The 21,666-nt window shown below is 40.1% G+C and overlaps 1 protein-coding gene across 2 annotated transcripts; it reads left to right on the top strand.

Moving 5' to 3' along the window:
- Positions 1–762: 762 nt before the first annotated feature.
- On the top strand, positions 763–20,440 carry LOC122981948 (sodium- and chloride-dependent taurine transporter-like). 2 transcript variants are annotated; one of them, XM_044350830.1, is made up of 14 exons: positions 763–894; positions 5,581–5,810; positions 5,897–6,031; positions 8,497–8,731; positions 9,432–9,564; positions 10,375–10,509; positions 11,125–11,228; positions 11,373–11,497; positions 12,799–12,911; positions 14,039–14,176; positions 14,633–14,735; positions 16,231–16,331; positions 16,454–16,624; positions 18,616–20,440. In XM_044350830.1, the coding sequence occupies exons 2-14, from the start codon at positions 5,582–5,584 to the stop codon at positions 18,769–18,771; spliced, it is 1,878 nt and encodes a 625-aa protein (XP_044206765.1). In that variant the 5' UTR covers positions 763–894; position 5,581; the 3' UTR covers positions 18,772–20,440. The 2 variants fall into 2 exon arrangements, with proteins under 2 accessions (XP_044206765.1, XP_044206764.1); XM_044350829.1 differs by lacking the exon at positions 763–894 and adding an exon at positions 3,381–3,508.
- Positions 20,441–21,666: the final 1,226 nt, after the last annotated feature.

The following is a 21,666-nucleotide window of genomic DNA, read 5'->3' as shown; positions in this document are numbered from 1 at the left end:
CTCTTTATAAAGGGTTCATAGATTGTAACTAATGATGGTTAATAAATTATTTGCTAATGCTTTATAGATCAGTTATAAACTACTGATGCAAGCAATGTTTGGGTTGCCAGGTTGTGAAAAGTCATTTTGACTGGTTAGACTAACCATACTTACTTACATACATTACTTCTATAAAATATTTTTTAATGGTTGAAGATGATCTGCAGGACAATTCATTCATCAACAACTTATTAATGTTATAAATGGTTTATTGACCATTAATAAAGCCATAGTCCTTTATAAATGTTGCCTTTTTAGAAAGTGGTACCAAATTTAATCTTTTATTTCCATTTGTATCATTATTTTTATTTTTATTTTATTTTATTTTATTTTATTTCATTTTATTTTATTTTATTTTATTTTATTTCATTTCATTTTATTTATTTTTTATCATTTGCTCCACAATTTCTTACCAGTATAAAGTGCGAGGGGTTCACATGGAACCTTTCTGTGAAATGTTCAGTAACTGCAGGCAGCACGTGAGTTTCTGCAGATCATTTACAGACGTTGCAACTGAATATATCTAAATCTTCTAGGCCTATGTAAATGTGATAAGAACACACTGTGAGTGGTAATTCACAAAAATGTCCCCAAAATGTTGTTTTGCTCGTTATTATCAGTCAGTAGCTCCACAGTGGGTGAGTGAATCAGGTGAAAGCAGACAGAGGGAGGCTGTCGCTTTAAGAGGTTGTTGCATGAAGAAGCTGGTGATTTTCCACTCAAACTGATAGGAACAACCACCAGCTCACAGAAACAATGGTCACACAGGGAAATAGATGAAATTGTGTCACTCAGCGTTAAACGTAGACTACAAAACAAGGAACTACAGGCTGCTCAGTAAAACTAAGTGGAAAGGTAATCCATTATCTTATATTTACAGATAAAATCATTAAATGAGGTTAAATGTTTATATTATAAATTGCAAGAAAATAACCTAATGTGTGAAACTATAGTATCTGCTTTTAAACTGTCCTTTATTGGATGATTGATTTTTATTTACCATTTTATATTCAATATAACAGCCAGACATGTTATTTGTGACATTATTTTGATGGTGGGTAGTAAGCATGCTGCCTCATTTTATTCTAAGAAGTAAACAGATCATGTTTTCTCTCTTTTTCTTAGACATGATAAATTATTTCCATGATGCTTCTGCTAAGAAATGATATCCTGCGTTTTAACCCTGCTTTTGGTTATAAAGAAGGAGGCAGCTTTGGCCTTTGAACCCCGTTTCCTGTGTTTATAGCTGATAAGACTCTGTCTCTCGTTTCTGTTTGATCATTTTTTGGAGGGCTGCTGTGATGCGTTCAGGCACATCTGGGCTTCTCAGGGACATGTGATGCACGTGGAAAAAAAAAATGTTTTCTGACTGTTCTGTCTGCTATAGCAGGCTCCAGCTGCACCTTCACACCCCAACCTTCCGCAATCACAAGTCATCATCATGTGAATGGATGAATGATTGAGTGAGTGACTGAGTCCACTGAATGAGAATGAGTGAATGAGAGTCTGTTGAAGTAGGTCTGATGCACTAAGACGTTTACTAGCTTATATCTTATGCTTAGTGGCAAATACTTAACCTACTTCTGCCTCTGCCCGCACCAGTGTATGATTGATTGACATGCGTCCTTTAATAACCCCAATCCGTCCTCTCATCAGGATAAAACCGAGGGGTCGCTGCACTTTTTTGGCTGCTGGTGATGAAAACAAAGTTCCCAGACTGTGGACCTCATGACTCTTCCATGGGTCTGTAGGGGGTTTCCTAAAGGTCCTCCTGCAGAATAAAGCGTAGTTTATTAATAACGCAACAATTTCAGCCACTGTTGATTGTAAAAGTGCAACTCTCCTAGTTATTTGTTTAATATTTTAGCCTGAAATGAACTCATGAATATCTCTACTCATACTGTAAATATCTTTTCACATATTAATAAACTAAAAGTAATTCAAACGTTAAGACAGATATATTTTTTCTGATATATTAAAACATAATGTTGTTTGATTGTGTTTTTTCATTTAATAATGTAAAATAACACTGTGATTTCTTCTCCCCAAACACAAAGTCACTCACTTGCACACAAATGTGCTCCTCTTATATAACATATCGGATCATCATAAACAGAAGAAGAGTCCCTTTAAATCCAAAACTCACTCGATCAAATCGTATAAAACTAAACTTATGCTGGTTTCAAGACAAAAACTTCTGTTTCAAGGTGCAAGATTGGATCATATTTATAGCTACAATTTGCATTAATACAGATGCAGTTTGACAATATGATGTTGACTCTTTACCTCTCACAGTCTCTCTGTAGCGGATGAGCAAACACTGCAAGATTGAACTTTACTAAGCGGCTCTGTTGATTTTACAAGATCTGATGACTCACATCAAACAAGCATCTACACTCAGTTAGTGATAAAATAAAAATCCTGTGGTGTCTCACACAATAGAAGAGACAGTGTCTGTTAAAGGTTACACAACCAAAATAGCATATAGAGCATGACACTGACAAAAATATGATGGATTATGGCGTCGTGCGAGGCTAAGAGGTCTCAAAGGTGTGTGTACGTGTGTGTGTCCAGTGTTTAAGAGACAGCTTGTTATCAGCTGATCCTTGTCCCCTATTTAACAAATCCTGCGGAGGAATTCATCAGTTTTTAATTGACTCTTGCATACCGGTCTTTGTCCGGCCATTGTGAGCTCTTGGAGCAGTGAATGGTATCTAAACAGACCATGGACAAGCAGAGGAGATACATTACCATATTAGGCATTGTTATAAGCTGATACTGTACTGGTTTACATTGCCCAGATAATAAACCACATGTCGTGAAAGAACAGAGGACAGTGATTCCAAAAGCCCTGCATACCAGAAATTTATCACAGCATACTTATGATTAAAAATAGTTTTCACACAAAGATGCTTGGGACATGGTGTGGTGATGTTATGAGGGGCATGCTATTAAACCATGCTTCATATTTTAGAGCTGTTTCAGCAACAGTAAAAAAAAAAAAAAAAAAAAAGGGCAGTTAAACTATCAATGCTGCCTTCAGTTCATCCAGTTGTACCAGATCATAATTCAAGACCAACCTCCCCCCAAGTGTTGGACCAGCCCACCCTTTCTCTTCTTCTGACTTGTCCTCTGTGTCTCCAACATGAATAAGAAGTGTGTGTGTGTGTATGTGTGCATGTGTGACACTGACGCTTATCCCCCACCACTTGGCTGTGGGTGTGTGTTTGTGGGCAGGGAGTAGTGGGAAGTGGAAATTTACAGTCTCCCACGTTGGTACCTGAGTTGTCTGTCACTGCGAAGCTGCGTCCAATCTCCACTTTGGATTTAATTGTCTTTAGCCAAGGGGCGGGCCCTGCTGTCAGCTCCACTTCTTGTGACCCGTGTCGGCATAAAGGCATTCAGTACAGAGGAATGGTGACAGCTGAGAGAGAGGAACTCTATACATAAACGCAGCCATGAAGGAAATGTAAGTTTTCTAGATTACTTTGCTGAAAGGAGAACTGTTTTTTCTCAGAGTCTGTATGTGTATGTGTGTGTTTTTCTTTCTAATGGACTTAAAAATAGTCAAATTAAAATCAGTTGAATGCATCTGTTGATAATGTAAGTGTCTGTTTGTATGTTAAAAGGTTAAATAAATAGAGGAAGAAATGCAAATAGATTTTATCGTTGTTTTTTTGTGATCTTTATCAGGATTCCTAAGTAGAAAGAAACGGTGAATTAACCTCAGTGAACATCAGTGAGGATTATAGCAATGCTCATGTTGTGCTGAGATGTTTTTTTATAAGATTAAGGAATTTCTTCTCAAGTATGTCTGGATTAAATCCCAAGGACAGTTTGCATTAACTCTTATCTGGCAGGCAGACAGACTCCCAGCACCATGCAAGCAGGTGAAAGCATACGCTGAACAGACGAGAGAGAAAAGGGGGGTAAAAAAAAAGAGAGAGAAATAAAGACAGGATGAGAAACAGAGTGGCCAAGAACTGATCCAGTTATGTAATGAGGTTTGAGAATGGAAAGCAGTTCAAGTTGACCTGTCATGCATAACAGGAAGAGAGAAATCCTAGAAATTGATGGGACAGAGTGTGCACAGACAGATGGTAGGGGCGGATTGTTGTTCAAATCTTGATTAAGTGAGAAGACACACGTAGTTCCCAGTAGGAATGTGAATCATTTCAAGGTAGGTTTCTTCCTAAAGGGGTTGCTTATGAAAGTGCCCATTCCTGAGAGATGAGTTAGGGTTTGGGTAAAAGTTGTTATTTTCACCGTCATCGTTGTGAGGATTTTTACTTACTTGTTAATCATTTTATACATTTAAATTTACATTTTTAAATTGTTACACTTTGTTCTCAACAAGAACAAAACTCAGATACATTTTTGGAGGTTTGACTCTTTTCTGTACAACTTTCTCTTTTATCTGAGCTCCGTCTGAATTCATTCTGTGGCCTGTAAGAGTTAAGGGGAAGTATGCAATGCTGCTCTGCCAACTTCTTCTCTATCTGAGGCGAGCTTGAAAGAAGAGGAATCCTTTCTGGCTAGCATTACAATGAATCTCATAGCTTACAATTAATTATAGCTTTTTGATCGCCCGCCTTTTGTTCAGAAACGTTCATTATGTGCCAGCTGGGAGCTTAAATCACATTCAGTCTTGACATGTCCCTCACAGTTATTCCTGGCCTATTACGCTGTCTTCTCCCCCCTTTGGCTCATGCCGGGAAATAGGATACCTTGGTCTGTAATAACAAATCCCGTCTTTCTTGGAAAGGCGGTTTACAGTGTAAACACTCAAGTGAACTTAAGCTGCTGTATCGTCTTGAGAGGAGTGGCCGGGGTGTTGGTAATGCAGGGGGATCTTCCTCTCTAAATTTGGATTACGGTGGACCAATTTGTTGCTGAGACACTACCAAAAGAGAAAACTTTCCTTCAGGTTCAGGCAAGGTCTTGAAAGGGTGTATCGTGTCCAAACATTCCCTTCCTTTTCCTTCAGTGACAATAGGTCCCCCTCTGTGCAGAAAAATCCACCTCGAGACACAGAGTAAAGTTGGAAAACAGAGTCACATGAACACCAGAATCAAAAACACTGATGTTAATGTGTTGTGCAAATGTGCTGGGTGAGGTACATTTTCAGCTGTGTTCCATCTGGATCATGCATATAATATATAGACACTTTCATTCATAGATTGATTGATTGAGGCAGATAAAGAAACACAGTGGGTATTTTCCCTGTTACTGGATTGCACAACACATATTTGCATTTATTTTCCATTTTCAAATTTAGCTTTCTGTTTCAGTGTAAATGAGCTACCCAAACATTTCTCCAGTCTGAATGACCTCCATGCATCAGTTGTTCAGCTTAGTAAGATTAGCAACATAGTACTGTGTATCATGTACTTATTGGTTACACAGCATGCTGAAACGCAATCAGGAGACCGCATTATCTCCCTAATGCTCCTCCCTATCTTTGTCTTATCCTGCTCACCTTGGTCTCATTCTCTGTCTCTCTCTTCATCTACATGCCCTTTTCCTTTTTGTCCCCTATAGCATGGCACAAAAAGAGAAGCTTCAATGCCTGAAGGACTTTCACAAGGACACCCTGAAACCTTCACCGGGGAAGAGCCCAGGCACGCGGCCCGAGGATGAAGCTGAAGGCAAGGCTCCTCAGAGGGAGAAGTGGGCCAGTAAGCTCGACTTTGTCCTGTCTGTGGCCGGAGGCTTTGTCGGATTAGGAAACGTCTGGCGCTTCCCATACCTTTGTTATAAAAACGGTGGAGGTAAGCAGAAGATGCATAGCAGATGTTGAGGCAAAGCATGGTGAATGTAGTGAGAAGGTATTTGATTTCTGTATTCGTTTCCCCAGGTGCGTTTCTCATCCCTTACTTCATCTTCCTGTTTGGGGGTGGCCTGCCTGTGTTCTTCCTGGAGGTTGCACTGGGCCAGTACACCTCTGAAGGAGGGATCACCTGCTGGGCCAAACTCTGCCCAATCTTCACTGGTTAGTCCAAACACATCAACGTTGCACATATTCAAACACAGACAGAGAGACAGACTCTGCATCACAGCTCAAATCCCCCTTGACAAGATCATTTAATATTAAACACAAGGTAAAAGCCTTGTTTGTCAGAACAAGAACTGTTTCAGTGCAGCATCCATAATGCTGTCTGTGCACAGACGCTACATTCTGCTGAAGTGTCTCTCTCCCGGTGTAATTAGACCAGTTGTACCTCATTAGGCTGCTTCGTTTTGTGTAAACATTACGCAGCACAGTGAAGTAGGAGCTGAACATTCAAAGTGCTGAACATGGAGGATCATGGAAGATGAATGATAGTAGTAGAGTCAGACTCAAATAACGCAACACACACTGCACTTAGATTGCAGATCGGGTGCATGTAATGGATTGATGAGTTCTTGGTTGCCATGGAAACAGACTAGGAAAAAAAATCAAGTTGCCTAGCGATGGGTACAGTCTCATTCAGCAGGTCTGCGTGAAAAGAGCGTTTTTGTTGACATGGAGCTGCAGAGAGAATCGACTTATAGGATATTATAAAGACTGTATGTCCTCTGTGACAGTGTTGTCAGGGTTATCTCTTGACATGAGATCTCCATGGGCTATTTACACTTAAGACACCTAGGTGCAGCCTCAACCTTTGAGTGACAGCTGTAGACAAGCACTGAGGCACCACACCCTCAGCAGCTGCCGTCTTACTCATGTTCACATGAGATACGTCACATGAAAAGAGAGGAAACTGCACGCCACCGGATATCTGGCAGCTGCCGATAGTCTCCACTATTCAAGGAACGCTGAGGCTGCTGTCTTTCCATCTGGCACAGCGTCTGGCACAGCAGAGAAAGTCCACACAAGTGGCCGCAAACTGGCCAATCACACATCCCCATTGTTCCCCCCCACCCACCCCCGCTCGCCTTCACAGGTTTTTATCACACAGAGAATTTATAACTTTATTTGCTGTTCAGTAGCACACAATCAACCGCACACATACGCGAATTGAAGGAACCAATGGGATTACATTTTACTGTGATTGTACTTTATATGATTAGTCACATGTGACAAATAAACGTGATTTATTGATTGATTGACACTTACACACACCTGTCACAGCATTGACTTGTCTATCAGATTACATTTGGAATGTGGGAATGAGGAGGCGGGGGCGAAAGAGATGATGAGTTTAAAAATACTCCTGTGCAGTGTAAGAGGGACCGGGGATTTCTGTGTACAGGTTCGTGGCAAAGTCGTCTAAAAATAGCATAAAAACACTAAGGACATTATAACAAAAGATAGTAGACCCAGATGGGGAAGTTTCCCTGCCTTTGATTTAATGAGGTAAAGAGTTTATTATTTATTTATTTATGTTTATGATAGCAGCAGTTTTCACCTCACTCGAGCACAGTCATCATTTAAAGAGTCATTTAACACCAGGCTGAAAATCTATGATTGAAAGTTTCAAGTGTGTTGCACCTCTGACTGCACCCACTGTCACTGACGGGTGTCGTTTAGTGTGGTCAGGATTGTCACAGTGATGTCACGGTGTACTGACACACCCTTGAGTACACTTCTACATCACTGTAGCATGGTGAGAAGGTGGAGGTCGGACAAAAAACAAGATTGTTTCTTTAAACCTGCATTAACTGTTTTTTTGGCCACTTGGGGGCAGCAGAAACAAGCTGTGAGTACAACATTGACATATCATCACCTTTTAAGTTGATATGTTGAACTTGTTAGCAAACAGTTGCTTATTTACACATCCAGCAGTTACATAGTAACATTATCTATGGAACGGTTTTGCGTCTAATTTTTGTGGTTTCCTGGTTTTATTGACAGACAAAGACAAAGGAACAACTAGCATTAGCAGCTAAAGGGTCAGATATTTCTCTCAGGAGTTGGTGGAGACCAAAAACTAAAAGGAGCTAAAAGGAGAGTAAATATTGGACATACATTAAGCAGGTGGACAGAAACACTTTATATGATAATGCTGCTCCAAATCTGCTTGATGTGTAAATAGAAAACTGTTTGATAATTCTATCAACTTAAGGACCAGTGTGTAGAATTTAATGGCATCTAGCAGTGAGGTTGTAGATTGCAATCAACTGCGGCCATGAGCAGACATGCCCTCTCTAGAGCCAGTGTTGGGTTTATCCATTCTGGGCTACTGAATATTATATTCCATTTCTGCCAAGTCTGTTCTGCTAGATGCCACTAAATTCTACACACTGGACCTTTAAAAAGTGATATGTTAACGTTGTATTCACAGTTTGTCTCTGCTGCCCCCAAGTGGCCAAAAAAACCCAGTTATTGCAGGTTTAATTTGCTCTTTAAACTAAGCTATCACACAATCAAAAGTGTAATTACAAAATGTGATTTTAAAAATTGAAATCATTACATTGTCTTGGATGATATCTTGAGTTCATGTTAAAATCTTCCCTCTCTCTTTTTCTCTCCAGGTATTGGCTACGCCTCTATCGTGATCGTATCTCTACTGAATATCTACTACATTGTGATCTTGGCCTGGGGACTCTACTACCTGTTTCAGTGCTTTCAGCCTGAGCTCCCCTGGGCAAAATGCAAGCAGCCCTGGAACACAGAATTCTGTATAGAGGACACAGTCCGCAAGAACAAGACCCTGTGGCTGGCAGCCAACATTACCAACTTTACCTCCCCTGTCACAGAGTTCTGGGAGTGAGTATTCACTGACAGCATACCTAACTGACACACACACACAGACGCAAATATACTAAAGTAACACTGCCCCTTTATCCTCCTTGCGTAAATGTGTTTGAACAGGCACAGTTTACTTTCATAACGTACTTTCAGCTCTCTGACAGTTTATTATAAACAGTATTTGTACTGCCTTTTAAATGAATGCAGCACAGTGTTTTACGTAAGTTGTCAAACTGAACTGAAATACCTGGAAAATCCAAATCTTTTTCATGCCCATTTGCTTTGTCAAATGTTTGAATTTGATGACAATTCATCACAACAAACAGTACTAAATATGAAGTGTTTATGCTGCGTCAGACACTTAAAGGTTCCAGCTTCGAAGCTTTTCCAAACAGTCTTCTCATCATTACAGTATATTCAGACTTGGACAGGCAAGAGCAGTAGAAACACAGAAAGGCTGCAGTCATGTGCCTGTTTGATTCCCACTTTTATTGTCCTTTCATTTTTAATTAGTCTGTCATGGTCATGATTTACAATTATCACAAGTCACATGACTTGGGGGTGTGTTTGAAAATTCTGAATCCCCATAGTCTGTCATGGTCATGATTTACAATTATCACAAGTCACATGACTTCGGCATTTTTGAAAATTCTGTGTGAAGTCTGTGTGTTCCCACAAACTGCTATTAAGCTGTTATGCGCCTCTGTATCCTCTATAGACGCAACGTCCTGAGCATCTCCTCTGGGATCGAGGACATAGGGCCCCTGAAGTGGGACCTGGCCCTGTGTCTCCTAGCAGTGTGGGTTATCTGTTTCTTCTGCATCTGGAAGGGAGTCAAGTCCACTGGGAAAGTGAGTGCTGAGGCGTAGACACATCCTGTACTTATTGTGTTGCCTGGATGCCATTTGGCCTTTACTTTTACCTCAACAAGTCAGTGACAAAACACTGTTGCTCGGAGAAAACCCACATGCCTGGAAACCAAGCTAATTTGGTTGATTTAGAGACATGAGCCTCTGCGCTGTCCAGGATGTTACTTTTTGGCCAGACTCTCTGTCGGCTGTATACAGTTGACTGCCGCACCTTAGCCCTCTTTCTGTTTCTGGGCCAGAGCCAACAGGAAGAACTCTGTGAGGAAAATTATTAACTCTATTAAGACCTATTTGTGGGGTTTTTATTGATCTGACAAGTGTGCCTTAAAACGATTACCCTTAATCTTTAACCACATAGCAACTCAGAAAGTGAGTTTTTTGCAGTAAGGGTACTGCTTCATGCTCTACTGGAGAACCTGTAGTTCCATCTTAAACCCTCATTATGACTTATGTACGCAGTGTGCGTCACTGTTCACAGACCATTTGTCTGTGAAAACATCTAAGCAAGATGGGATTTTTTCTAGATAACAAGAACAAGTGTTTCTTTTGTCCTGCAGTCTAAAAGACAGTTAGCTAAAGGCTAATCTAACATCTTGATGGCTAATCTAACATCTGGCCAAGGGACAATAGTTGAAAATCAGCCTCTTGGCCATCACTGGCACATTTATGATGATGATGATTAAAAATAAATATGAGTTAGAAATGGAAGAAGTGTTTATCCCATTGTATCTAAAGGTTAATGAGTCATAATTTGTTCAGTATTTTGTCTAATTATTACTTTGTCTTGTCTAGGTGGTGTACATCACAGCAACTTTCCCGTTTGTGATGCTGATTGTGCTGCTGATACGTGGCGTGACCCTGCCAGGGGCATCTGAGGGGATCAAATTTTACCTTTACCCTAACGTGACCCGCCTACAGGATCCAGAGGTAGGACTGGAAATTCTGCTTCTCCTCTTCTCTCTGTTAAACTCCCCCTCACCTCTTGTTTCCTGGTATTAAGGATGTGTTGTCATTTAAATTGTAGTCTAAATGAAAAGTTTTACATGGAAAGGATTTTTTTCTTCTTTTTTATTTGGTTATATAACTCGATTACATAATTGTTCATGAGTGATTGGATTAACCAAGTAGACATGTCTCAATCGGCTAGCCCTTGTGTGTCCTCTGCAAATGCTGAGGCTCATAGAGTACATGATGCTCATGAGGTTTCAGATAAAATTGATGCTCAAGAGTTAAATGCATATACCATCATGCATATTCAATTTGCCATTTTTTCTATTTTGTGTTTTGGAGTCTTGCCTTGTTAATGTGGAAACAGCTGTGAATGTTATTATATTGTAGCTCCATTTGATTAATGGTTGCAATATGTTTAATCAAATTTTTGCTTTCTTGATGCAAGCAATCACTTGTACTTTTTATGTGCTGATAGTGAGGAGCCAATGATCACATTTTCTATTTTTTCAACGCATTATATAATAAGTTAATCTCACCTAATCTGGAATGCACTGTGAAAATCAATGACCACTTTGTTGTCTGTCTCCTCAGGTGTGGATTGACGCAGGAACCCAGATTTTCTTCTCCTATGCCATTTGCCTGGGAGCCATGACATCACTGGGGAGCTACAACAAATACAAATACAACTGCTACAGGTGAGTTGAGTTTCCGCCGGGGGGGGAGAGTGGGACTGTAGTAGTGACAGCAACACGTGTCAGAGACGGTTGCGTGAAAAGAAAATGGGAACTTCGGTTCCACCTGTGTTAATTAACAACCTCCATGACATATGTGTGACATAGGGACTGTTTGCTGCTGGGAGGCCTCAACAGCGGTACCAGTTTTGTGTCTGGCTTCGCAATATTTTCCGTCCTGGGCTTCATGGCACAAGAACAAGGGGTGGACATTGCCGATGTGGCAGAGTCAGGTACGAGGGTCCAAGGTGATGGCAGCAGTAATGGTGGGTGCTGCTGCCAAACAAAGAAAAGACAATCGGACTTAAACTTATCCAAAGAGTTGGTCAAACAACAGCAAATTTTAAATGAGAGAAAAACGTAATTTAATTAATTTATCTAAGTCTCGGAAACGATGATGCTGAAATGTAGAGGTATCGGCAATTGCACACTCCTTGAACAAAAGCCTCAAAGAAACAGAATTGTTACTTCAGTGTGATTAATGTTCCACCTCCCCTGAGGACAGATTACATCGTATATATATTATTGTGTTTTAGCCACTGCTACACTATGGTGTTAAAGAGCTTATCATTATTACAGGTGCACCAACACAGCTTCCCATGCTCAATGGCACCAGGTCCCACACTTAACCTGCTCATGTCATGTAGTATCTTTACATCTTTTTGACCAGGGGACATTGCTATCTCTGTTGTATGTACTCTACTGAATGTGCACTGGTACCCTGAGGTGTCAATCACTGGGGATGAGCTCATCATCACCAGTGATGTTTGTGACCAGCAACACTGCACTGTAAGCCCCGTTCTGTTAACAAGCTGTGGACCTCCTGAGGTGGACGCCATCGGTTCTGTTTCTGCTTTCCTTTTTATACTCTATGTGGACTTTGAAGGAGATGCATCTTCTTTCAGCATGCTCGCTCTGTTCAGTTAAAAATTAAACTTTTGCTATCTTTAGACTGTAAATAGAATATAATCATGTGAAATCAAATGAGAATAGTATGATAGTGACTGTGATTGCATGTCAGTATGTACATATCATTTATTTGTTAGAATATTTCATCATATATGAAAATACAGATGCAAAAGTCATAATTCTGAAGATGACCTGAATTTTGCTCAGCTGTTCAATTGAGGCTCTAGTTTATATGACTTTGTGTCTCATGCTCTTATTTTATCTTGTTGAATTAGTTCATGGCTTTGCTGTAATTCTCATTTGCTTTGTTGATATTTGTCCTGCAAGTAATCACATACAGGACACTAGAGCATGAAAAAACTCTATGAGGATTCTGTCCTCATAGCAACTCAGCACATAAGGCCAACAAAGAATAAACACCCAACCCTGTTAGATCATTTCCATGTCTCTCAATTGTTTGCCAGATTAGATAATATTTCCTGTAGATTACTGGGAGTGCCAGACTCTCTGGCTCAATCTTTACATTACTTTTCCAATCCCCTTATGTCGTCCAAACTGAAATCAGATAGAATTGTTAATTCTGTCCTTTTCCCTTCTCCCCGTCCCCTCTCTGTTCTCCCTCCAGGTCCTGGCTTGGCCTTCATCGCCTACCCTAAAGCTGTGTCCATGATGCCGCTGCCAACCCTCTGGGCCATCCTCTTCTTTATTATGCTGCTGCTTCTGGGCCTCGACAGCCAGGTCTGTTTCAAGCTATGCACAGAATAGCTGTTTGGCGTAGTGCCTGTTCATTTTACACAGACACCTCCCTGGTCCCACGGGTTAGTTGGCTCCTGCCAGCCCCCAATGTGTAAAACACATTTAGTGTCTCTCTGATCTACATCTCATGTCTCCAAGGTATCAGATAACTGACAGACAAAAAAAGCAGCCTGTTCCCACAAAGGCATTTTACTACCACACTCGACTGCACAGTGTGAGGATTAAAGCCCTTTTAATACCCCATAATACCACAGATTAATTTTTTTTTAGAAGTTGATGGATGACTGCCAAACATTTAGTTAGTAGAATTCATTATGATAGCTTGCATGCAAGCCATCTAGCTTTGATGGGATGCAGAGTTTTTATTAAGACAAGATAATCTAAGTAGACAAAACACAAGTGTGCACCTGAGGGATTCTCCAGCTATATCACATTTCCTACTTCCAAGTGTAATTCTACTCCTGTGCTAACTCAGTCCTGCACATGGCCAGCTACTCGTCTCAGCCAACTGAGAGATCAGGCAGATGCTCTAAATTTGAGCCCATGTAAATACTCATGCGAGTGTGGCTATTTCCATGAGAGAAATGGTGCCAGTGAGGGAGTGTGTGTGGGTGAACTTTTCGACCATAAATCTCATGCAGATTTGTGGCCTTGAATGCTATATATTGTTAACATCGCTCACACATACATGCCACTGTTATGTAAGGGAGTTTTGTGTGGTCTTCATGCAACAAAAGAGCATGTTCTTGTTCATGTGCATGAGGAACTGCACTTTGAGAAACAGGAGGAATTTCATAATTTTGTTATGACATTATGTAGCTTATGATGCAATGAGGAGACACAGGGGAGCAAGAGAGACACAGACGGCCAGACGGAGACAGTGATTCACTGTTGTTTTGTGTCTGTTGTGTCTTGGTAGCAACAAACCAGTGTTGCAGAGAGGAGCCCTGTTTAAATTCTCATTACTGCCCAACAAAGACAGCTCTTATTCTCTAATCACTGGTTTGTAGAGAAAAAAACAAGAGATGCATGCACACAGAAAGAGACATTGATTTCTCCCCCGCTCCCCCACCCCTCTGAGAATTTAATAGTTGCTTTTGTCCCCACAGTTTGTTGAAGTGGAAGGACAGATCACCTCCATTGTGGACCTGTATCCATCCCTCCTCAGGAAAGGTTACCGGCGAGAGATCTTTATAGCTGTGATGTGTTTCATGAGCTATCTCCTGGGACTCTCCATGGTAACGAAAGTAAGTTCACCAACAGCAATCCTCGCTGAGCCTCTGTGCTTTTACTTCAGCTTATCCTGTTTAGAAAAGGAAAAAGAGGCTTGTGTATGCGGATCAACAGCAGAGATAACGCAGCAGACTTTCCACTTGCCTGTTGGCCACTGCATTGTTACGACCAAATATGGCTTCCTACACATTCACCACCCGCATCCTGTGCGTCTGAATGGAACAATTTGGAATGCCATTTTCCGTTTAGCAGTTAACCGTGTTTCAATGACGTCTCAGCACCTGTTGAACTCTGCGTCTATTGGTGGGGTGCCAGCATTCTTGTGCACTCCTTTCAACACCCCCACCCACCCTCTGCTTTAATGCCCCCCCTACCCCCCTCCCCACCCTCCCATCTCTGTGACTTTCTTTCTTTCCATACACATCAGAGAGATAATTAATGCAGCTTTCCTTCTTTTCTTTTTTTTCCAGGGTGGCATGTATGTGTTTCAACTCTTTGACTACTATGCAGCCAGTGGTGTGTGCCTTTTGTGGGTTGCATTCTTTGAATGCATTGCTGTAGCCTGGGTTTATGGTAAGTGGAAATGACTCTTGTGATAGATTTCTGTTTGTCGTTTTTAAAAGCAATGATCCTGAAGAGCTGAAAAAAAGAAACGACAAATGATCTCTATGGTGGTAAACAATGATGTCCTTGTGGTTCTTTCCATGTCAGTAGTAAATAACTTTAACTGTGTGCAGGGGTGTGGTGAGGGGGGTAGGGTTGGTTCTCCACTAGATTCTGATTGGCTGTCCCTGCTTCCCTCCCATCAGATTGCATCCTACTATTATTAATTAAGGAAGAATTTAGCCTAATGAGAAAATCCCTTAATTGCAGTGAAAGCAACCCTGCTTCTTTCTGTCGTAAACCAGTTTAGTTAACATGTTTCTGTTTGTGTAAAGCCAATCGGATTCTTTTAATTGTAATAAATCATGCATCTGCTATATGTGCAACCACTGTTATGTATAATGTACACACACAAAAAAGCCCCATCATTCAAAATGATGACCCTGATGATGCCACTGTGGTTGACTCACACAGAACGGTAGCACCTCTTAACAGAGACCTTTTTGTTGGGGGAAAATGAAAGCTCTGTGGCCTGGACCAGTGGTTCCCAACCAGTGGGGTGTTGGGACCCATGAAGGGATTACAAGATAAATTGAAGAGGTTGCAAGATGATTGAAAGATTAACAAGATGTAAAAGAACAATTTCTGCTACAACAAATAAGTTATTGCTTCAGACTTTTCTTCCAGATTTGCTTAAGTTTTAACTCCTTAAAAGCTATTAAAACGAAACAATATGGGAAGGGAGCATCACTCTTTGGTTGACCATAGACATATGAAACATTTGACAAAGAGTAATGAGTATGAATTGCTCGGCTATAAAGGTTCACAAACTTTAAAGGTTGGGAACAAGTTTCCTAGACTTTTGGAGGCTGTACTTTATCGTCATTACAATAGCTGCTAATCATACATGTATCCAACATCACACAGGACTTTATTTTGTGCTGTGCTTTGCTGGTAACTAGTTTCATTTCAATTATTTGTTTATATGTCAGGGACTTTGCTCATTACTCAACAGAAAACAACAGAACTCTAAATGAACAACAGTTACTGTAGGCTAGAAGGCTCATTTTCATCTGTAGTCTCTGGCCAGATGTTAAAAACTGCACCATGAACATAGAATAAAACATATCATATACATCATGAGTTTACTTCTAACAAACATCAAAGACAAGCCACACCAGTACTGCACATAATTAGCCACAATCAACAATGAAGAAGAACATGTGATGACCTACTATGCTAGTTATAGTAGACAAAGCTGAGACTGTTAACGCTAAGGTGCATGACCCAGTGGAAAAATATGGTTCAGTTTATGGCAGACAGAAAGAGATAAGGATCATAAAACTGCTGACTTCCGCAGATATATTATGAAGAGCATTCTACAATAACAAACAATAACACGTGAAACTTTGCTGTGACATATGATAGCACTGACATTTTTCTTTATTCTCCTTGTGTTGGATAGGAGTTGATAATTTCTATGATGCAGTTGAGGATATGATTGGCTACAGACCAAACCCATGGATGAAATGGAGCTGGTCCATAATCACTCCTGTCCTCTGTATGGTGAGTGAGAAACAGCAGCTTTTGGACTGTCAGTTTATTGTAATATGATTGATGACATGTAACAAATGTTGAACTTTCAAGGTCATGGCTTGCATTAAAAGCAGCATATGTTTGTTTCCTAGGGCTGCTTTGTCTTCTCCCTGGTCAAGTACAAGCCGTTGACCTATAACAAGGTGTATTTGTACCCTGACTGGGCCATTGGCCTGGGTTGGTTTTTGGCCCTCACCTCCATGATCTGCATCCCCATGGTGATGGTCATCAAGATCTTACAGTCTGAGGGACCCCTGATCGAGGTGAGCTGACACAACCCTTCAGTGCACTGATGTTTTGGAAAAATATGCTTATTCACTTTCTTGTTGAGAGTTAGACAAGAAGATTGAAACCACTCTGTCTGTCCAGCTAGAGCAAGAAGATGGTTAGCTTACCTTAGCATAGCATAAAGAACAAACTCTGGAAACACGCCCCGCTACCTCGGACCAAAGTGAACGCTAGTTTACTGGGAACATGGAGCGATGCACGCTTGGGCTAACGTTAGCTACTTTAGTTACATTGTGCTAACTGGGCGGGTATTGTAATCAGGTAATTTTCAAATGCCCAGTCCGGGACACTGAAGTGTACCGCACATGCATGCATGCACACATGTACGCGCTTATGCACGCACCATTGGTGTTTTCATCAGGATGGGGGACAATTATTTCAGCGCTTAGCACACCTATCGAGTGCACCTTTCAACAGCATTGACAACACCTCAGCAAGGTATTTTTCAGTGTGCACAAGCGCAGGCTGCCGGTGGACGACTGTGACACATTCTCTGATAGCTTTTTTTTAAAAAAAGAAAACAAGGGTCAAATCTCTTTGTGGCCTATAAACTACTTTATAGGCTATAACATAACAATAACTTTAACTTACATCACAATGCTATGCCACAAGCTGGTCATGAGTTTAAAAAGATTAAAACAGCAAAACATTCAATCACAATTGCACCTCATTAATAACAAAAACCAAGAAAGAGCCTTTAAAGAACGTTACCTATAGAAGATTTACGGGTACTTTACACTTTGCAGTCTTCCTTCTTAGTTAGAGTTTCTTTTCCAGAGCTTTCAGTTTTTAGGAAAACCACCACTTATGTTTGGCTGTCTTAATATGATCTTTTATTTCGCCATTTCCACCATGCGCGACCGAAAATGTACTCTTTCAGTGTGTGCAGAACACAGAATTTTCATTTCTGGGTACTTTACGAAGGAAGGAATAAGCCTCATGGAGCTCTTTAGAAAAGACGACTTCTCTCTTCGGCATGATAGCTGGTGAAAACCAAGACAATCTTTTACAGATATTTTTTGGGACTTGGGACATCCAGCTTGAGACCTGGACAATCCCATACAAACCAGGACATCTGGTCACTGTATGTAACATTAAACTTACCAAAATATGACACAGTCTGAATCCTGGAGCCGGGGAGAGCAGCAGTTTCAGCAAACTGTCAGTCACAGCTGTCAATCAACACCCAAACAGCAGACATCAAGTCTGCTGTTTGGGTGTTGCCAACTACAAGTCTTCAGATCTTATTAATGGAGCAGTTATTTCCAAAATGACCATCAGCATACTTATTAGAGGGCCTGAATTTAGAGATTGAGACCATAGTGACCCAATGAAAAAAATTATTGATGTCGTAATTTTCAAGAGAAGTTGATGCTCTTTGAATGGGAGTCAATTGGAGCCAGCATCTAGCAGTTGTCGGTGGCTTTGCACTTTACGATATTTCCGTATTGGCTTCAGCCTTAAGCAGTGGTAGTTGCTGCTTGTTCTAAAGCTCACTAATTAATCAATCAATCAATCTCTGGTTTTCTGAGGGGTTGTGTGTGAGATTATTTCCTAGCGGGGGGCAGTGATTTTCTGGAGGTGCTGATAGGCGGATTCTTTTCCCATCGGACAGAGCCAGGCTAGCTGTTTCCCCCTGCTTCCAGTCTTCTTTATGCTATGCTAAGCTAACCTGCTGCTGGCTGTATTCATATTTAATAGACAGATATAAGAGTGGTATTGATCTTCTCATCTATCTCAAGCAAGAGAGCAAATAAGTATATTTTCCAACTATGCCTTTAATAAAATATCCATGGTGTATATATTGAAAAAAATCAGTTTTAAATTGACATGACTTGATTTATTTAACATGACCAAATACAGATATGATACATGTCAAGTTAAGATGTTTGCCCTTTTAAATTGTGCCCTAAACTGTGCCAGTTTCGGATGATCATTAGTCTTACCTCTCATCTCCTTCCCTCAGAGGATCAAAGCAGTGGCAGCCCCAGCGAAGTCAGGCGTGAGCTCTCGCCCGAAAGAGTACACCTTGAAGGGCAGCGAGCTGACACAGCCCCTGGACCCAAATGGGAACAATGGCTTGATCAAGCCCACCCACACCATTGTAGAAACAATGATGTGAGCGCTCTCTGTGAGAGGAATAAGATTGATGTGCTTTCTGTGTTATTATCATATTTGCTAACTTTGATAATGGTAGGTTTACATTGTCCAGTATATTCACAATAGAGATACTGTGGTTTGATTTCTATGAAGAGAGTTATATATTATTGTTGTAATTTTTTTTTCTCTTGTAATTTTTTTTTTATTTTTTACTATATCAATATTGTTGATGTTAAAATTGTTGTCGCTGTAGTTGGCACTGATCTCAGTTTAGGCAGTATTTTGAGATAGAACATGTTCAATGTTTACTACCTTTCTGTTGATTCCGGAGAGATGAGGAATTTGCTCTTTTTTGGTTTAATAGAAGAAAAGATGAACCTCTCGTTTCTCATAAATTCAGTAAACTAAACCAGTTATTAACCGTGAAAAAGGTAGAAAACATCTAAACATCCTCACATGATTGTGGCAGTCTCGTTGCCGAAGCTAACGTCTAATCTTGTTGTTGATGTTCATCCGCAAATGAAATTGAATGTACAGTACCTCCGCTAGCGGCGGACGCGAGCCACCCACATCTCTTACAGTACATATCCGTAACATGTTAAGTGGCAATATGCAGTGTATAGACTTAATCTTGCTTGACATCCTTTAAGTTACAAGTTAAACAAGGCCTTGGCCAAATACTGTGAGAAATGCATTCATAAGATGATCCATCCTCAAAGATCAGTTGAGACAAAATAATAAAGAAGAAAAAACAACTAAGGAAGGGGAAGTACAGAGAAAAGGGAAGTGGCATTTTTAGAGTATTTGTACACTGCCTGTGTGACTACTATAGTCAGTCCCAGTGCATTTATTGAAACCTCTCTTTGCACTTTATATGTCGTTTCACCTTTATTGTAGTATTTGTTTTTATTGTTGCAAGGTATTGCAATTACATTTGCAACAAATTTCAGGAGGAAATATTTTTAGCTTCTAATGTTTTGATATTGTAAACTTTGATATACAGTATCTAGAGGATTACACGTCTCCCTGCTAAGACAATGACAAAATAGAGCAGAAATCTGATATAAAATATTCATAATTTTAGGATCTGTGAGAACATCACTTCATAAAAGTACAAAAACGTCTTTTTAAAGAAAAATCCTGACAGCTCTCTCAATTATGCTCATTTCAGTAGCAGCTCTGCAGAACTAGCACTGGTTTCTAGTTTCAAATCTTCATGTTTAGGCATTTGTACTGTAGAATTTGAATTGTTTGTAAATCACATATGCCTTTTTGTAACAATTTTATACTGTGCAACATACGAACACCATCACTGATTAATTATTTTACTGAAAACTCTGAAATGTGTTTTCTTAATATTGATCATTGTGAGCCTGGATTACATTTTTCAGTGTGCAATATTCATTGAAGCAATGGCATTCTCCGCCCTATCAAAATCCATTAGCAAAATTTTAAAATAATTTAAATAAACAAGCTTGCACAATTAAATACAGAATCTGAAGGAACTGTTATCATGTGTAATTGTAGCATGTGCAGGAGCTAACGCAGTACAGTGCTGCTTTGTCCATAAAAATCTTGTGCTACTTGGAAACTCAAGTGTACCAAAGTATTTTTGTCTCACAGTTGTCCCCTTTGAGATGCACATTGCATCATTTCTATATAGATTACAAATAAACATCTTTTTCTTCGGATTCATTTGTGTCAATAATTATTTTGTTGTCTGAAGCCTTTATAACTCTGCAAAGAGAAGAAATGTCCATCCGTATATCTGATACACATTTATTTATCATCTGAGTCCGAGCCAAATTTTGATATTTGATTCATGACTGAGTGATAGGATTAAAATGTTTGAAACTTTTTATTCTAACTATAATAATCACGACCACATAGATGAAAGAGTTGTTGCTAAAAGGAGATCTGGTATGTGTAACATTACACAGATGATGTAGAGACTGAATTTCAGCACAATATCATCTTATCTGTTTTCAGACCCTGCAGGAATAAAACTGCAGCTCTTAACTCTCAAAATGACTACATGCACTTGTAGAGTGCTTCTCTTGTTTTGAAAAAAGTTTTTGCTACCCGCAAAGCATATGACTTGTCAAACACTGCTTAGTATTGTTTCCATAAGACTTGAACTGTGAGCAGTAAGTTTGATTATGCAACTGCTTCCCCTCTCTGAACCTTCACAAATACAGTCTATTTTGAGTGAGTGCACCTTGTGCAAATCACAATACATCTTGATTCCACCCTTGAAATAGCTATCTATATTTATTTGAACACTCTCTTTTGAAGGCCACCCATGTCATAACAACTTCCACCTCTCTCCACTCCCTGTGACTTGTCCTAGATTTTTTAGGGTGTCTGTCCTACCATCAATCTAACACCCTCCAGCAGGTGGGAACTGCATTGACACTCCCACGCACAAAGATGGGACTGGCTTATTTGGGCATGTCTCTGGTGTCCCACTGTCCCCCCTAAGTCCTTGATGCAATCAAGGACCCCCACAGACATTAATCTATGTCAACAACATGATCAAAGTAGGTGCAAGAGGATGCATGGGCTCCAAATGCTTCATAAGAATGGGACATCACTTTGTGAAATCACGTTACTTGGGCTTACAGATGCATTTCTGTGAACAATCCAGTAGGAGACACATATTTCAAATGTAGCTGAATAAAACTAAGCTCACTTTCTGAATTATTTTGATCAAATTTGGTGAAAACAAAACAAAGTCATGATATATAGACCAAAGAAGTAGAAAACAAACTTTTTAAGGACTTCAGATTTCCCTTCATTGCTTATTGTTACAATAGAATGCTATGAATAGCGCATCAGTCATTACCTCAATAAAAGTCTACTGGTATTGCAGACTTGCATTGAAGGGTCAATCGTCCATGACAGCGTCATCACGCAT

This window comes from Thunnus albacares, chromosome 5 (genome assembly GCF_914725855.1).
Source record: "Thunnus albacares chromosome 5, fThuAlb1.1, whole genome shotgun sequence".
Lineage (NCBI taxonomy): Eukaryota > Metazoa > Chordata > Actinopteri > Scombriformes > Scombridae > Thunnus > Thunnus albacares.
This window is presented reverse-complemented; position numbering and strand designations above follow the sequence as displayed.

What these genes read in the sequence shown, in the direction of transcription:
- LOC122981948 (XM_044350829.1), top strand. An exon ending in CCTGTCACAGAGTTCTGGGA is followed by an intron (nt 8,732 to 9,431) that starts GTGAGTATTCAC and finishes TATCCTCTATAG; the next exon opens with ACGCAACGTCCTGAGCATCT. An exon ending in GACTCTCCATGGTAACGAAA is followed by an intron (nt 14,177 to 14,632) that starts GTAAGTTCACCA and finishes TTTTTTTTCCAG; the next exon opens with GGTGGCATGTATGTGTTTCA.